The 19005-nt window shown below is 48.6% G+C and overlaps 1 protein-coding gene across 2 annotated transcripts in view; it reads right to left on the bottom strand.

Moving 5' to 3' along the window:
* Positions 1-3595: 3595 nt before the first annotated feature.
* The window catches only part of MTX2 (metaxin 2), a 109811-nt gene continuing 94401 nt past the window's right edge, over positions 3596-19005 (bottom strand). For both annotated transcript variants that reach the window (XM_075318887.1, XM_075318889.1), the window contains 2 exons: positions 18177-18253; positions 3596-3966 (listed from right to left, as the gene is read on the bottom strand). In XM_075318887.1, coding sequence (XP_075175002.1) covers positions 3756-3966; positions 18177-18253 — 288 coding nt within the window. In that variant the 3' untranslated portion in view covers positions 3596-3755. The remainder of the gene's footprint in view (positions 3967-18176; positions 18254-19005) is intronic.

The following is a 19005-nucleotide window of genomic DNA, read 5'->3' as shown; positions in this document are numbered from 1 at the left end:
TGTTGAGTGAAAAGTCTAGTCAGAATGTGGCCAGGAGTATGCATTTTGCACACTTTTGATCCCAGGGCCACAGAATCCAGGAAGTTGAGTATTCACAAATCTGCACTCACATATGTGAATCTTGAACTTTCGTTCCAAACTTGGACAATCCCTTTAAAAGGGAAGTGATAGAGAAGTGGGCCTTTATAGCGGCTGATTGGCTGTATGGCTCACATGACATAACGTCACATGAACTCCAGGAGACTGGGCGCCAATCCAGCAATGCAGGTGAGTATAGATGTTATTATTTTACATGGGGAAATAGAGTGATTGAGGGGGGGATGGTCGTCCGAGTACTGGACAACCCCTTTAATCTGCTTTGTTGTTTGTATGTATAGTTTCAAGTTTTGTAAGACAACTTTTTTTAAATAAAAAAAAGTAAGCGCATGTCACTTCTAAACTTCTTTGAAATGGCACCTGATGGAATCCGCTCCAAACTACAGCTGAAGAAAATGTTTCACTAAAAAGAACAAAAAAAATGTTCCAAATTGTGTAAAAACTCATCAAAATTGCTTAGGAAACTAAAAGCTCCCCAAAAAAAAAAAAAAAAGCATTTCCTGAAGCAGTTTTCACTTGAAAAACTGGTTGTTTTGGAAGGACTAAATAGCTCCATGTCCACATATCCTAACAGGCACTACTTTCCTATTGCTAAAATTTGTAACATTTTCAACAATTTAAAAAAAAAAAAAAAAAAGTGAAGGTAAAGGCCCCGTCACACAGATCGCTAACGAGATAGTTGCTGAGTCACAGATTCTGTGATGCAACAGCGATCTCGCCAGCGATCTCGTTATGTGTGACACCTATCAGCGATCAGGCCCCTGCTGTGAGATCGCCAGTTGTTAGTGAATGGTCCGGACCATTTTCTTCAAAGGCGATGTCCTGCTGGGCAGGACACACCGCTGTGTTTGACACTGTGTGACAGGGTCACAGTGACTGCTGAGATCGTTATACAGGTCGCTACTGCGTCGTTGGTAAGGTCTGACTGTGTGACATCTCACCAGCGACCTCCCAGTGACTTACCAGCGATCCCTATTAGGTCGTATCGTTGTCGGGATCGCTGGTAAGTCGTTTAGTGTGACGGTACCCTAAGGGTAAGTTCACACAGTGCGTTTTTCGCAGCGTTTTTGCGTGTTTTTCGGGTGCGTTTTTACTCAGAAAACGCTGTGACATTGCTTCCCCAGCAAAGTCTATGAGTTTTCATTTTTGCTGTCTGCACACAGCATTTTTTTTTAGCTGCGTTTTTGTGCTGCACACAAAAACGCAGCATGTCAATTATTTTTGCGTTTTTCACTGCGTTTTCCACCCATTGAGTTCAATGAGATGTTCAAAAATGCAATGAAAAACGCAAATTGCAACTATAGCTGCGTTTTAGTGCATTTCTATGACCAAAAACGCAGCTATAAACGCAAGGGGTGGGTAGTAAAGTGACATGTACAGGAAGAGGATTCCTTCTGTCAGTAAACACAGAAGCGTGAATCCTCCTGGTACCGCCACCGCTGTGCTCCCGTGCGGCGCCATGTCTGGGCGGGAGGTGGAGGCAGCTGTGAAGTCAAAAGTGAACAGCAGGAAAAAAAAATTTCATACTCACCTGTCTGCAAACTCCCGGTGCCATGTCCGCTCCCAGCTCCTCTCCCGGTACCGCCGCTCCGGCTGTGTGCAGTGTCCCCGGGCACGTCCGATGGCTGCAGGACCTGGCGATGGATCACCTGATGCGGTCACCTGACGCGTCAGCTGATCGTAAGTCTCGCGGTGACGCCAGCGCCCGGCCGGCATCACCTATCAGCTGATCCTGCCGTCAGGAGACTTCATCAGCTGATTACCGGCAGCTCCTGCAGCGATCGGACGGGATCAGAGTCCGCTCCAGGAGCTGCCGGTAATCAGCACATGTGAGTATTTTTTTTGCACTGATGCATCAGCTGATTGTATAAACGGCTTTTATACAATCAGCTGCTGTTTCATGTGATTCACATCCTTGATCCTGACACATCATCTGATCGCTCTGCCTTCCAACAAACCGATCAGATGATATTGGATCCGGATTGGACGGCGCGGGATCCTTGACCCAGGATTACTGCGGAGGGGGGTTCTTTATTTCAATAAAGATGGAGTCACTAATTGTGTTGTGTTTTATTTCTAATAAAAATATTTTTCTGTGTGTTGTGTTTTTTTTTTATCTTTACTAGAAATTCATGGTGGCCATGTCTAATATTGGCGTGACACCATGAATTTCGGGCTTTGAGCTAGCTGATAATATACAGCTAGCCCTAACCCCATTATTACCCAGCAAGCCACCCGTCACCAGGGCAGCTGGAAGAGTTGCATACAGCGCCAGAAGATGGCGCTTCTATGAAAGCGCCATTTTCTGGGGTGGTTGCGGACTGCAATTCGCAGCGGGGGTGCCCAGAAAGCTCAGGCCAACCTGCACTGCGGATTCCAATCCACAGCTGCCTAGTTGTACCTGGCTGGACTAAAAATTGGGCGAAGCCCACGTCTTTTTTTTTTAATTATTTCATGAAATAATTAAAAAAAAAAAAAAAAAAGGGGCTTCCCCATATTTTTGGTTCCCAGCCGGGTACAAATAGGCAGTTGGGGGGTTGGGGGCAGCCCGTAACTGCCTGCTGTACCTAGCTAGCATACAAAAATATGGCGAAGCCCATGTCATTTTTTTGGGGGGCAAAACACTCCTGCATACAGTCCTGGATGGAGGATGCTGAGCCTTGTAGTTCTGCAGCTGCTGTCTGCTCTCCTGCATACACTATTGGATGGAGTATGCTAAGCCTTGTAGTTCTGCTCGCCCTGCCTCTCCGTCCAGCATACAGTCCTGGATGGAGCATGCTGAGCCTTGTAGTTCTGCTCGCCCTGCCTCTCCCTCCAGCATACAGTCCTGGATGCAGCATGCTGAGCCTTGTAGTTCTGCAGCTGTCTGCTCTCCTGCATACACTAGTGGAGAATGAAGAACATATTGAAGAACGAAATCACATCAGACTTTTTTTTTTTTTCTTTTTTTTCTTCAACAATCTTTAATGGCATTGTTCACTGATAATAAACGCATAAAACCGCAGTGAGCAAAAATGCAGCAAAACGCAGAAAAAAACGCAGCAAATCGCGGTAAAACGCACCCACGGTTTTTTTTGCCACGGGTGCGTTTGTGCGTTTTTTTCCGCAAAAACGCACAAAAACGCAGCGTAAAAATAACGCAGTGTGTGAACCTAGCCTTACACAGACCATGTTAAAAAGCCCAAAAGTTGTTGTTTTTTTATTTTGCTTAACCAGATTAAAGCTGCACTTCCATCTTTGGGATGCTAATCTGTTACAGGGACTAATCACCTTGTAAACACACAGATTTTCGGAGTTCTTGCTTGTTAAACTCTGAAAACAGTAGTTCTCCCAAGTCTTGCAGCCTCATGTAAGTAACCCTATAATCCCTGGAGTGTGATGCAAATGACCTCTCCTTTGTTCTTCTCCTGTCAAGATCTGAAGCCACTATTTGCAATATCTGTAGAGGTCTGGGACAGGGGATTTGAGAAAGATCAAAAAGAAGGAAATGTAGTCTTCATGCATTTGTTTTAGATTTATTATAATGCAGATACAGTTCAGTTCTATGAATACTTTTCAGTGCAATACAAAGGGTTATCTATTGTATGTATCGAAATTCTTTTACAATAATATGCCAATTCATATGGTAAATTTCCCCCAAAATTCATAATCTGGAAATCCTACGGCAGAGTTGGGCCTTTGGACAATCGTAAAGAAGATCCGGTAGAACTGTCCCGGTCGTGATCTTCAAAGTAGTTTTGTTCGATCCTTCGGCAAAAGGCAATGAGGTTGCTGTAGTTTTTCACTTTTTCGCGGAGTTCATCATTAGTCAGCTGAGTGGTGAGGATTGTGAACAGATGTCCGAATACCAGAGCATCCAGCTCAGTGGGTCTACGAGAGTTGGACAAGAAACAGATCAGTGCAGTGTTCAAGTCAAAACCATCTGTGATTTCTCCTAATGAGGGCAAAACATGTAAAATAAATTCTGCAAATTTTTCCTTCCAGATTAACTCCTTTGATGACTCGGGGTACCTCAGTGATACATTGGCTCCGTTGCCCAAACAAGGTGTTAAAATTGAGATACCAAGTTTATCACTCCCCAGCCCATCAATTTGTATTTTGGAGAACTTACGCTTTGGAACGAATCCAGACTTCTCATGCGACTCAGCGCTCAAAATGAGATCCCGAGGAAAAACGGATGGAAGAGACTGTGATTTTGCTCATATAGGTAAATACATATTGCACATAGGATGGCCGATCCTATAGGTTTAGGAGGAAATAGCCCCTTAAACCATAACAAGTGATCATCCATCAATCATTTGTGAGATGAAAAAGGATTAGGCATGTTCAATTTCAACATGCCCGATCCTTTATTTTCTGGAAAGCCACCACCTCTCTCTACTAAAAACATATGTGTGCCTGACCCAAGTGTTCCTCTGTAAGTTTATGTGGGGGCAGGAATGGAATCAGGTGGCTGACAATTCTTAAACTAGTGTTCCCAGCTTAAAGGTATTGTCCAATACTGAAGAGCCCCTTCTTAAAGGGAATCTGTCAGGTGCAATATGCACCCACAACCACAAGCAGTTCTAGGTGTATATTGATAATCCCTGCCTAACTGTCCCTGTATCTAGTAGCATAGATAAAGAGATCATTAGTATTTCTAAAGATCCTTTATGATATGCTAATGAGTGCAGGGACTAGTCGCAAGGGCGTTGGTTCCTCTGACTAGTCCACCATCTTAGCATGTTAGCATACCCACAGTGGTGTGCTAACATGCTATTCAATGCCCAGCATAATCGGAAGTGACGCAAGTAACTGTGTCTGATGTCAGCAACTCAGACGCCGGGTTTAGGCTCAGTGCGCATGATGAGAAATCCCAGCACTTCCAGTCATGGAACCTCTCTGAAGCCGGGAAGCATACACTTGATATCATAGTGCGGATGACCGGAAGTGCGGGGACTTCTGATCATGCGCACTGAGCTTATTCCCGGCGTTAGAAGTGGTCACAACGGACACAGGTACGCATGTCACCACCGATGATGCTGGACAATGGGCATTGAATAGCATGTTAGCACACCCACAGTGGTGTGCTAAAACGCCAAGAGGGCGGACTAGTAGGGGAAATAACGCATACATGCTAAGAGGGCGGAATGAGTGCAGGAACGAATGCCCTTAGTACTAGTCCCTGCGCTCATTAGCATATCAAAGAATCTTTAGAAATACTTTTACTATAGATCTCTTTATCTATGCTAGTATATGCAGGGACAGTTAGGCAGGGATTGGAAATACACACCCAGAACTGCTTGTGGTTCTGGATGCATACCTGACAGGTTCCCTTTAAAGGCTAAAGTGATCCAAATAAAATAAATAAAAAAAACACACCAATTTATGATAGAGACATTTCTGTCATTAGTAAATAAAGTATACTCAATATTTACAATATACAATGCAGCAAATGTTGGACATGTGCCATGTTACTGCTTCATTACGTGCACTACATTAATCCACTATGGGTAGTTACACATGATATAACCAGCACCGCTGCATCTGTAGTGAAGCCATTCTCAACACGTCATTGTCATGGGTTATTTTGCCACCTTTGATTAGGATATATTCTAGTCGACACCAAGAAAGGTCACCTTTGAAGGGCTGCATGATTGGAAAGGCGCCCAACAAACTATATGCAGTTAGAGAGGTAAGATCTGCACACTAACAAAACAAATTACTGATGTCATAGAACTTAAAATTAAATTTTGTATAGATATTATTTGTAAAATAAAAAAAAAAAGGATTTTTATATACATATTATATTATATATATATATATATATATATATATATATATATATATATATATATATATATATAGATAGATAGATAGATAGATAGATAGATAGATAGATAGATAGATAGATAGATAGATAGATAGTATACACATACATACAGGCATATACAGGGTAGTCCAAAAGTAGGTGGACCGCATGTGCAATAGGGTTATCAGACAGGGTGTAAAGTGAGACTGACTCAATTGCCCTCAGCAACCAATCAGATTCCACCTTTCATTGCTAAGGGCAACAGGGTCAGTTTCACTTTACACCACGTTTGATAACCCTATCACACATACTGTCCCATATGTTTGGACCACCATACTAATATTATATATATATATCTATATATATAATTGCCTTATTCTGTCTGTCTGTCTGTCTCTCTGTCTGTCTGTCATGCTCCAAAATTGTGTCCTTACGGTGACACAAAGCTGATTGGCCGCTGGGCTCGCCATGGCCCCGCCCCCCCACACGGATTGGCCTCTCGCCCCGGCTCTCTGCAGGCCCCGCCCCCCTCACGCAATGCACGCTCGCTCTGGCCCAACTGACACGGAGCTCCGACTCCCAGGTGAGTACACACACACACACACATCAGATCACACTCACTCTCACACACACCTCACACATCACATCCACACACTCACAACATTATACACATCGGGTAACTAAGGTCCCTTGGTTACCCGATGCGTATCATAGTTACCAGTGTACACCGGCTCCGTCACGATCCCAGCAGCGCCAGACATAACCTTGCGATGCTGGGATCTTGACGGAGGCCGTGAACGCTGGTAACCATTATACACATCGGGTAACTAAGGTCCCTTGGTTACCCGATGTGCATCATAGTTAACAGTGTACACCGGCTCACACTCACTCTCACACACACCTCACACACACATCACATCGCATCCACGCATCCGGCGATATCGCTTGCTTCTCGGCCTCGATACTGTGCTGTTGCGACCTTCCAGGACCTGCCGGAGGATCACATGGCCAGAAGCATGTGGTATCTCCGGATGTTGTGAGTGTGAGCGTGGATGTGCGATATCGTCAGTGTGTGTGTGTGTGTGTGTGTGAGTGTATGCGATCGGGTGTGTGTGAGTGTATGCGATTGGGTGTGTGTGAGTGTATGCGATTGGATCTGTGAGTGTCGGCAGAGGAGCACGGCGTGCTGGAGGAGGCTGGGAGGAGAGAGGCTGATCTTGGGGAAGGCTGGGAGGGGGAGGCTGATTCTGGGGGAGACTGGGAGGGGAAGGCTGATGCTGAGGGAGGCTGGGAGGGGGAGGCTGGGAGGAGAAAGGCTGATCCTGGGGAAGGCTGGGAGGGGGAGGCTGATGCTGGGGGAGGCTGGAAGGAGAGAGGCTGATGCTGGGGGAGGCTGGGAGGAGAGAGGCTGATGCTGGGGGAGGCTGATGCTGAGGGAGGCTGGGAGGGGAAGGCTGATGCTGAGGGAGGCTGGGAGGAGAGAGGCTGGGAGGAGAGAGGCTGATCCTGGGGAAGGCTGGGAGGGGGAGGCTGATGCTGGGGGAGGCTGGAAGGAGAGAGGCTGATGCTGGGGGAGGCTGGGAGGAGAGAGGCTGCTGCTGGGGGAGGCTGATGCTGGGGGAGGCTGGGAGGGGGAGGCTGATGCTGGGGGAGGCTGGGAGGAGAGAGGCTGATGCTGGGGGAGGCTGATGCTGGGGGAGGCTGTAAGGAGAGAGGCTGATGCTGGGGGAGGCTGGGAGGAGGGAGGCTGGGAGGAGAGAGGCTGATGCTGGGGGAAGCTGGGAGGAGAGAGGCTGATGCTGGGGCAGGCTGATGCTGGGGGAGGCTGGAAGGAGAGAGGCTGATGCTGGGGGAGGCTGGGAGGAGGGAGGCTGGGAGGAGGGAGGCTGATGCTGGGGGAGGCTGATGCTGGGGGAGGCTGGGAGGAGAGAGGCTGATGCTGGGGGAGGTTGATGCTGGGGGAGGCTGGGAGCACGTTTGGGAGTGCGCAGCATGGCGGATGGAGCACATTTGGGAGTGCGCAGCATGGCGGATGGACCACGTTTGGGAGTGCGCAGCATGGCGGATGGAGCACGTTTGGGAGTGCGCAGCATGGCGGATGGAGCACGTTTGGGAGTGCGCAGCATGGCGGATGGAGCACGTTTGGGAGTGCGCAGCATGGCGGATGGAGCACGTTTGGGAGTGCGCAGCATGGCGGATGGAGCACGTTTGGGAGTGCGCAGCATGGCGGATGGAGCACGTTTGGGAGTGCGCAGCATGGCGGATGGAGCACGTTTGGGAGTGCGCAGCATGGCGGATGGAGCACGTTTGGGAGTGCGCAGCATGGCGGATGGAGCATGTTTGGGAGTGCGCAGCATGGCAGATGGAGCACATTTGGGAGTGCGCAGCATGGCGGATGGAGCACGTTTGGGAGTGTGCAGCATGGCGGATGGACCACGTTTGGGAGTGCGCAGCATGGCGGATGGAGCACGTTTGGGAGTGCGCAGCATGGCGGATGGAGCACGATGGGGGGTGCGCAGCATGGGGGATGGAGCACGATGGGAGGTGCACACCTCCCCCCAACACACACACACAACACACCACACACACACTGGGAACCACAAACACCGCCGTACACAGACACCCACACACACAGACAACGCTGCACACACACAACACCCAACACACAAACACCGCGGCATACATAAATATACGCACATACCACGCAACACACACACATTGCACAAAACATACCTCCCCCCAAAACACACCACACCCACACAAACCGCGCAACACACACACACAACGCTACAGACACACAGCGCTCCACAAACAACGCAACACACATACAACACCGCTCTCACCCCCCGCCACAGCCAGACAACACCCAGAACATGTACAGTGCCCTACACAAACACTTGGTAACTACACACAACAACATCTATATATATATATATATATATATATATATATATATAACAAAAATCATACATTAACTACACAATACGTAAATTCTAGAATACCCGATGCGTAGAATCGGGCCACCTTCTAGTATATATATAATTGCCTTACTCTGTCTGTCTGTCTTGCTCCAAAATTGTGTCCTTACGGTGACACAAAGTTGATTGGCCGCTGGGCTCGCCATGGCCCCGCCCCCCCCGCACGGATTGGCCGCTCGCCCAGGCTGCGCCCCCACACGGATTGGCCGGCCGCTCGCCCAGGCTCCGCCCCCCAACAGATTGGCCTCTCGCCCCGGCACCCTGCAGGCATTGGCAACTCGGCCACGCCCCGCCCCCCTCACGCAATGCACGCTAGCTCTGGCCCCGCTCCCCCCCAACGCATTCCCCGAACCGACATGGTCACAGAGCCACGACTCCAGGTGAGTACTGTACCCCCGGGAGCCCACATCAGCGTACGCCGCCAACCCAGCCGACACATACCCTCGCATTGCTGGGGCTGCCGCCGTATGCTGGTGTGGGCTCCCGTGCGAGCGGGGGACGGGATACGCTGGTAACCATGGTAGCATAGTTACCAGCGCATCAAGGTCCTGCAGTGGCGGAACATACACACACGCACACACATAACAGCACATACACACACACACATCACATCGCATCCACACACTCACAGCATCCTGGGATATCGCTTGCTTCTCGGCGCCGATACTGTGCAGTGAGCTTCCAGGACCTGCCGGAGGATCACATGGCCAGAAGCATGTGGTATCTCCGGATGTTGTGAGTGTGAGCGCGTATGTGCGATATCGTCAGTGTGTGTGTGTGTGTGTGAGTGTATGCGATCGGGTGTGTGTGAGTGTATGCGATCGTGTGTGTGTGTGTGTGTGTGTGTGTGTGTATGCGATCGGGTGTGTGTGAGTGAGTGTATGTGATCGGATCTGTGAGTGTCGGCAGAGGAGCACGGCGTGCTGGAGGAGGCTGGGAGGAGAGAGGCTGGGAGGGGGAGGCTTGGTAAGGCTGAGGCTGGGGTAGGCTGGGAGGAGAGAGGCTGATGCTGGGGACCGAAAAGGCTGATGCTGGGGACCGAAAAGGCTGATGCTGGGGACCGAAAGGCTGATGCTGGGAGGAGAGAGGCTGATGCTGGGAGGAGAGAGGCTGATGCTGGGAGGAGAGAGGCTGATGCTGGGAGGAGAGAGGCTGATGCTGGGAGGAGAGAGGCTGATGCTGGGAGGAGAGAGGCTGATGCTGGGAGGAGAGAGGCTGATGCTGGGAGGAGAGAGGCTGATGCTGGGAGGAAAGAGGCTGATGCTGGGAGGAAAGAGGCTGATGCTGGGAGGAGAGAGGCTGATGCTGGGAGGAGAGAGGCTGATGCTGGGAGGAGAGAGGCTGATGCTGGGAGGAGAGAGGCTGATGCTGGGAGGAGAGAGGCTGATGCTGGGAGGAGAGAGGCTGATGCTGGGGGAGGTTGAGGCTGGGGTAGGCTGAGGCTGGGGTAGGCTGGGAGGTGAAAGGCTGATGCTGGGAGGAGAGAGGCTGATGCTGGGAGGAGAGAGGCTGATGCTGGGAGGAGAGAGGCTGATGCTGGGAGGAGAGAGGCTGATGCTGGGAGGAGAGAGGCTGATGCTGGGAGGAGAGAGGCTGATGCTGGGAGGAGAGAGGCTGATGCTGGGAGGAGAGAGGCTGATGCTGGGAGGAGAGAGGCTGATGCTGGGAGGAGAGAGGCTGATGCTGCGGGCAGAGAGGCTGATGCTGCGGGCAGAGAGGCTGATGCTGCGGGCAGAGAGGCTGATGCTGCGGGCAGAGAGGCTGATGCTGCGGGCAGAGAGGCTGATGCTGCGGGCAGAGAGGCTGATGCTGCGGGCAGAGAGGCTGATGCTGCGGGCAGAGAGGCTGATGCTGCGGGCAGAGAGGCTGATGCTGCGGGCAGAGAGGCTGATGCTGCGGGCAGAGAGGCTGATGCTGCGGGCAGAGAGGCTGATGCTGCGGGCAGAGAGGCTGATGCTGCGGGCAGAGAGGCTGATGCTGCGGGCAGAGAGGCTGATGCTGCGGGCAGAGAGGCTGATGCTGCGGGCAGAGAGGCTGATGCTGCGGGCAGAGAGGCTGATGCTGCGGGCAGAGAGGCTGATGCTGGTGCAGCATGGGGGATAGAGCACGATGGGGGGTGCGCAGCATGGGAGATGGAGCACGATGGGGAGTGCGCAGCATGGGGGATGGAGCACGTTTGGGAGTGCGCAGCATGGGGGATGGAGCACGTTTGGGAGTGCGCAGCATGGCGGATGGAGCACGTTTGGGACTGCGCAGCATGGCGGATGGAGCACGTTTGGGAGTGCGAAGCATGGCGGATGGCGCACGTTTGGGAGTGCGCAGCATGGCGGATGGAGCACGTTTGGGAGTGCGCAGCATGGCGGATGGAGCACGTTTGGGAGTGCGCAGCATGGCGGATGGAGCACGTTTGGGAGTGCGCAGCATGGGGGATGCAGCACGATGGTGAGTGCGCAGCATGGCGGATGGAGCACGTTTGGGAGTGCGCAGCATGGCGGATGGAGCACGTTTGGGAGTGCGCAGCATGGCGGATGGAGCACGTTTGGGAGTGCGCAGCATGGCGGATGGAGCACGTTTGGGAGTGCGCAGCATGGGGGATGCAGCACGATGGGGAGTGCGGAGTATGGCGGATGGAGCACGTTTGGAGTGCGCAGCATGGCGGATGGACCACGTTTGGGAGTGCGCAGCATGGTGGATGGAGCACGTTTGGGAGTGCGCAGCATAGCGGATGGAGCACGTTTGGGAGTGCACAGCATGGGAGATGGAGCACGATGGGGAGTGCGCAGCATAGGGGATGGAGCACGATGGGGAGTGCGTTGCATGGGGGATGGAGCACGATGGGTGCGCAGCATGGGGGATGGAGCACGATGGGAAGTGCACACCTCCCCCCAACACACACACACACAAACACACACACGCGCGTGCACTGCACAACACACCACACACTGGGAACCACAAACAACTGCCCTACAGAGACACCCACAGACAACGCTGCACACACACAACACACAAACACCGCGGCATACATAAATATACGCACATACCGCACAACACACACATTGCACAAAACATACCTCCCCCCAAAACACACCACACACAAACCGCGCAACACACACACACAACGCTACAGACACACAGCGCTCCACAAACAATGCAACACACGCAACACACAAACACCACCACTCTCACCCCCCGTCACACCCAGACAACACCCAGAACATGTACAGCGCCCTACACAAACACTTGGTAACTACACACAACAACATCTATATATATATATATATATATATAACAATTATCATACATGAACTACACAATACGTAAATTCTAGAATACCCGATGCGTAGAATCGGGCCACCTTCTAATATATATATATAGATATAGATATATTTAAAAAATCTGGCAATTTTTTATATATCTGGCCATTAATTTAGACAATGTTGTATATGTTACAGCGCTAATGTAATGTAATACACTGGCCCGGGACCCGGTCGCAGCCTGAGCTTTTCTTGGCTTCTATGGATGCTATAAGAAGTGTTATGACATGCTTTCAGTAAATATGTCAGCATTTAAAACAGACGACACTTGGTTATCATGTAAACCACTCACAGCCATATATACACATACAGGACGCTTGCCAATAAGTAATGAGAAAAGGGTGCACGGACCACGGCGCAGCATACGAAGATACCGGCTCCAAGCATCAGCCCCGTGTCCTCAGCCTGACCAGCAGTGTGACAAGTGACAACTGTTCCCCACCCTGTCAGCTGGTGGGACAAACTACAGCTCCTGCAATGTCCCCTACAGCTCTGGTGCATAAGAAAGGAAGAACACTTCAAACACTCACAGACGCCTCTTCTGCGCTTTTCATGTGTGTCACATTCCTACCAAGTGAGAATAGGAACTACATGGTGGTGGCAGTCAGATCCATTTCTGTTGTGTAAATTTCTAAACAAATGGTAATAGACATCACAGCAAAAAATCAAAGAGGAAAAGAGCTTGTGTGAATGGCACCATTTCCACTTGACAGCCCTGAATGTTGTGACCTTGTCACCCAAGCATATGTCCACTGTGATATGTTCAGGTAACCCCGACCCTCTACAGGGATATAACAGGACATGTTTCCATGTTTCGATAACCCCGACCCTCTACACCGGCATAACAGGATATGCTTCCATGTTCAGATAACCCCGCCCCTCCAAACCGGTATACTAGGACATACTTCCATGTTCAGGTAACCCCGACCCTCTACATGGGTATAACAGGACATGCTTCCATGTTCAGGTAACCCCGACCCTCTACATGGGTATAACAGGACATGCTTCCATGTTCAGATAACCCCGCCCCTCTAAACCGGTATAACAGGACATGCTTCCATGTTCAGGTAACCCCGACCCTCTACATGGGTATAACAGGACATGCTTCCATGTTCAGATAACCCCGCCCCTCTAAACCGGTATAACAGGACATGCTTCCATGTTCAGGTAACCCCGACCCTCTACATGGGTATAACAGGACATGCTTCCATGTTCAGGTAACCCCGACCCTCTACATGGGTATAACAGGACATGCTTCCATGTTCAGATAACCCCGCCCCTCTAAACCGGTATAACAGGACATGCTTCCATGTTCAGGTAACCCCGACCCTCTACACCGGTATAACAGGACATGCTTCCATTCCACAAAATTATATTTTTTGCTTGTTCATCTGGTTATTGCCAGCAGGTTTACCATGGCAGAATTGGGAATAAGCATTCTCCTCAAGTCTAATTAATTTTATGCCTTTTACTTAGATTGTCTCTCACATTACTCATATTGCAACCGTACTTCTTAAAAAAAAAATACATAAATAAATAAAAAAAATCAGCCATTTGGATGATGTATTGCTACTCACACAAAAAAAAAAAAATTGCAGGATCCTTGTCTAGTGGCCATGTTGGTGGGCTGTGGACAATGAACCAAAGCACTTCTAACCTCATATAACCTGTGCTGTGCCCGGCATGCCTTACAATTAGTAGGCCACACACAGTAATTACATTGCCACGTTGGTGATGTTAAAGGGCCTACTAATCAGAATGGGGATCAGGGACTGCCGCATGTACTTAGTAAGAAGTTTGCAGGGCTCTGGTCTGGTGGCCATAGATTACATACGTAGCCGTTGCATCAGGGTAAAGAGTGAGTGGAGCAAAATCCGAGGTGATGGCCTTACAAGAATGGTACCTGACATTTGGTTCCTTTTTTATATCTGTAAAATATTTGACCTCTCACCCCCAGAATGATTTTGCTATATTCCCTCTGCAATGTTACAATGTAAGGCAAGCAAGGATATCCTACCCATGTCTACACATGAGCCACTTGTTACCACTTTATGGAAAAGCCAACCTGTTCCCTCATCATTCTAGTTATATTTAACCATAATGCATGACGACATTTGTCCAATAAATTCTTGGAAAAATGTAGATAATGAAACCGACTTTCTAACTTTGTGCTAAAATGATCAATGGGATGAATACCATGGGAATAATTCCCTCTTGATGAGTTTGGAGTTGAATCGCTGCCATATGGCCGGCACTATATAACCGGCTTAATGGAATGAGGAGATAAGGTAGGATCATCAAGATGTACTTTAACGGCCTAATATGAAGCATTTTCATTCTAGTCTGATGGCAGCTTATATGTCGGAGCTGTGTTTTAATTTACAATGAGACATTATCTAAGCCAATGGTGGAGTCTGCAAGGATACAACTAATGGTGTGCACAAAAGTGCAGAACAGTATATAGCTCACATGTGAATATATGGTACTGCCACTATACTATTGTATTACCCTCAATTCCTAGTTAACGCTCTAACTGTAGACTGTGAGCCCTCGAGGGCAGGGTCCCCTCTCCTCCTCGAGGGCAGGGTCCCCTCTCCCCCTCGAGGGCAGGGTCCCCTCTCCCCCTCGAGGGCAGGGTCCCCTCTCCCCCTCGAGGGCAGGGCCCCCTCTCCCCCTCGAGGGCAGGGCCCCCTCTCCCCCTCGAGGGCAGGGCCCCCTCTCCCCCTCGCGGGCAGGGCCCCCTCTCCCCCTCGCGGGCAGGGCCCCCTCTCCCCCTCGCGGGCAGGGCCCCCTCTCCTCCTGTACCAGTCTGTGCCTTGTATTGGTCATGATTATTGTACTTGTCCCTATTATGTATACCTCTTTTTAAATGTAATGCGCCATGGAATAATATATAGAATATAATAATATATAATAACAATAAATGTGCAGTAACAGCACCACAGATGCAGAAACCTTATGGTGCATTTACAGGAGTTGATTATCTGGCAAAAAGGGTCAGTAGGACATTCCTGATTCGATTGTTGTATACATGATGTGCTGCCAATACTGAATGGGGACAGAAGGATCCATCAGTCCTTATCATTGTTCATCTGCCTATATTATTGAGCCAATAAACAAGCATTGAACAACGTGTGGGTAGACCATTAGTGGACACAGGCAGAAAAGGGCCCCTGTGCTGAAGCAGAGTATGGGCCCTTTTTAGTCCAACTACTCAAAAAACACAATTCCACCTGCTTTGGGGGTGGATGTGGCCCCCTGATCCCTTAGGCCACTGCACAGGTTGCACCAATATGTCCGCCCCTGGGGTAGACACTCAAACCTCGCTAACCAATTATGGGCCGTAATTGGCAAATCTAAAAGCACCATCACTATGTCCATACAATGCATTTTGAAAATGGACCAACACCTTCCCAAGCTCAATAGTGCAGTCAATCTGGAGATTTTTGCATCCTTACAATCTTCATACTGAATTATCTTGCGGTAGACGGGGCAGTTCTACTGCGACAGCTTCATACACGAGACGTGGTATTCTCAACACTGAGCACTGCTGACCCAGGGGAGCGTATAGGGGGCTTTACACGCTGCGACATCGCTAGCGATCTCGTTAGCGATGGGACACACCATATCGCACATGCGACCGGCGCTATAAAACGCCCTATGTGCGATCTCGGCAGATCACATCTGCGATCTGGCGTGTCATATCGCTAATGAGATCGCTAGCGATGTCGCAGCGTGTAAAGCACCCTTATCTCTCTTCACCCGGCAAACAACAACGTGACAGATTATACCCTACGAAGAGCCTTGCTTTCTTTTTTGATTTTTCATCTCTTTTAGTAATCATCTGATAATTTCCCATTTTTTTAGTTTGTTTTTCCTAGAAAATGCTAATAAAACTGAAAGCTCAGATCACAATATTGCCTTTACTAAAATCTACTACGAGTATTAAGTGTCCCAGTTGGCAATCCCAGTGCACAGATATAGGGTCCTTACAGGAGTCCATCCCATTGAGCCAAGGCAGGGAATTATATAAGAGCTGCACCCTCCTTGGTGACTATCCTGTCCGTCTATTACATAAATGACCGTTCATTCAAAAGGCGCCAAGTAGTATATATATATATATATATATATATATATATACATACACAGTTACTGTCCAAATATTTCTGGACCGGACACAAGTTTGGTTATTTTAGCCGTTTACAAAAACATGTTCAGAAATACAATTATATATATAATATGGGCTGAAAGTGCACACTCCCAGCTGCAATATGAGAGTTTTCACATCCAAATCGGAGAAAGGGTTTAGGAATCATAGCTCTCTAATGCATAGCCTCCTCTTTTTCAAGGGAACAAAAGTAATTGGACAAGGGACTCTAAGGGCTGCAATTAACTCTGAAGGAGTCTCCCTCGTTAACCTGTAATCAATGAAGTAGTTAAAAGGTCTGGGGTTGATTACAGGTGTGTGGTTTTGCATTTGGAAGCTGTTGCTGTGACCAGACAACATGCGGTCTAAGGAACTCTCAATTGAGGTGAAGCAGAACATCCTGAGGCTGAAAAAAAAGAAAAAATCCATCAGAGAGATAGCAGACATGCTTGGAGTAGCAAAATCAACAGTCGGGTACATTCTGAGAAAAAAGGAATTGACTGGTGAGCTTGGGAACTCAAAAAGGCCTGGGCGTCCACGGATGACAACAGTGGTGGATGATCGCCGCATACTTTCTTTGGTGAAGAAGAACCCGTTCACAACATCAACTGAAGTCCAGAACACTCTCAGTGAAGTAGGTGTATCTGTCTCTAAGTCAACAGTAAAGAGAAGACTCCATGAAAGTAAATACAAAGGGTTCACATATAGATGCAAACCATTCATCCATTCGAAAAATAGACAGGCCAGAGTTAAATTTGCTGAAAAACACCTCATGAAGCCAGCTCAGTTCTGGAAAAGTATTCTATGGACAGATGAGACAAAGATCAACCTGTACCAGAATGATGGGAAGAAAAAAGTTTGGAGAAGAAAGGGAACGGCACATGATCCAAGGCACACCACATCCTCTGTAAAACATGGTGGAGGCAACGTGATGGCATGGGCATGCATGGCTTTCAATGGCACTGGGTCGCTTGTGTTTATTGATGACATAACAGCAGACAAGAGTAGCCGGATGAATTCAGAAGTGTACCGGGATATACTTTCAGCCCGGATTCAGCCAAATGCCGCAAAGTTGATCGGACGGCGCTTCATAGTACAGATGGACAATGACCCCAAGCATACAGCCAAAGCTACCCAGGAGTTCATGACTGCAAAAAAGTGGAACATTCTGCAATGGCCAAGTCAATCACCAGATCTTAACCCAAGTGAGCATGCATTTCACTTGCTCAAATCCAGACTTAAGACGGAAAGACCCACAAACAAGCAAGACCTGAAGGCTGCGGCTGTAAAGGCCTGGCAAAGCATTAAGAAGGAGGAAACCCAGCGTTTGGTGATGTCCATAGGTTCCAGACTTAAGGCAGTGATTGCCTCCAAAGGATTCGCAACAAAATATTGGAAAAAAAAATATTTTGTTTGGGTTTGGTTTATTTGTCCAATTACTTTTGACCTCCTAAAATGTGGAGTGTTTGTAAAGAAATGTGTACAATTCCTACAATTTCAATCAGATATTTTTGTTCAAACCTTCAAATTAAACGTTACAATCTGCACTTGAATTCTGTTGTAGAGGTTTTCATTTCAAATCCAATGTGGTGGCATGCAGAGCCCAACTCGCGAAAATTGTGTCACTGTCCAAATATTTCTGGACCTAACTGTAATATATATATAGTGAATATTTAATATATTTTTAAAGGGTTTGTCTTCAGGAACTCTATAAGGGTTGAGGTCTCTAGGAAGGTTTAGATAAAAAAAAAAAAAAGAAAAGTGCAAACCAATAAATAGGTGTTAGACTGCTCCCTATGTTATATTATCAGATGTCAGGTGAAAGTTATTTTAGTTGTAAAAATACTTACTGCTTATTGAAGAAATATGGCTGGGTTCCTAGCCTTTGTGAAAGGGCCTGGCAACACTGATCAACATCTTCATAGACCTGAGAAAACACAACCTAGAGCTGTATGACTGCTATACATTGTAATATAAATTTGGGAACAGTTGTTTGCACTCAATTAATGGGAATTTGTCACCAGGTTTTTGATCCCCCATCTGAGAGCAGCATAATGTAGAGACAGAGACCCTGTGTTACGCTAGGTACGGGGAAGTACCAAGAGGCGGCGAAAAATAAGGGAAGGGGACCCTTGCGTGTAGGGAAGGGTGAGAAGGTAACCCCCGACCTAACCTACAGCAGGTCCCTGGGGTCCCTTACCACCCTAGATAGGTTTTGATGATCTACAGGGGGCTCCAACAAAGGAGAAGAATGACAATGAAGTATTATCGTGATGGGATTTAATATACACCATATATACTCGAGTATAAGGAGACTTTCAGCACATTTTTTATGCTGAAAAATCCCCCCTCGGTTTATACTCAAGTGAGGGTCCCACTCATGACCAGATTTAGCTATGTGCGACCTGTGCGATCACACAGGGCAAAGACCGCCAGACTGCAGTAGGGACAACAGTGAGTCAGCTTAGTTAGCGTGCGCACTGATCGCTAACGCTCCCTCTGCCAGGATCCAGGTCTCCAGCCCAGCGGGCTTAAAACACTTGGACTGCAGGCACGTAGCCCCCTTGATGATCTCGGCCAGTACATAGGGCTGCCAGCTGTCAGTGCTTTACTTAAGTTGAATAATTTGCAGCGCCGCAAATCATTCAACTGAAGTAAATAAAACGCTGTCGGCAGCGG

The sequence above is a fragment of the Anomaloglossus baeobatrachus genome, chromosome 7, assembly GCF_048569485.1.
Source record: "Anomaloglossus baeobatrachus isolate aAnoBae1 chromosome 7, aAnoBae1.hap1, whole genome shotgun sequence".
NCBI lineage: Eukaryota > Metazoa > Chordata > Amphibia > Anura > Aromobatidae > Anomaloglossus > Anomaloglossus baeobatrachus.
Note: the sequence above shows the minus strand (reverse complement) of the source record. Positions and strands in the feature narration are given on the sequence as shown.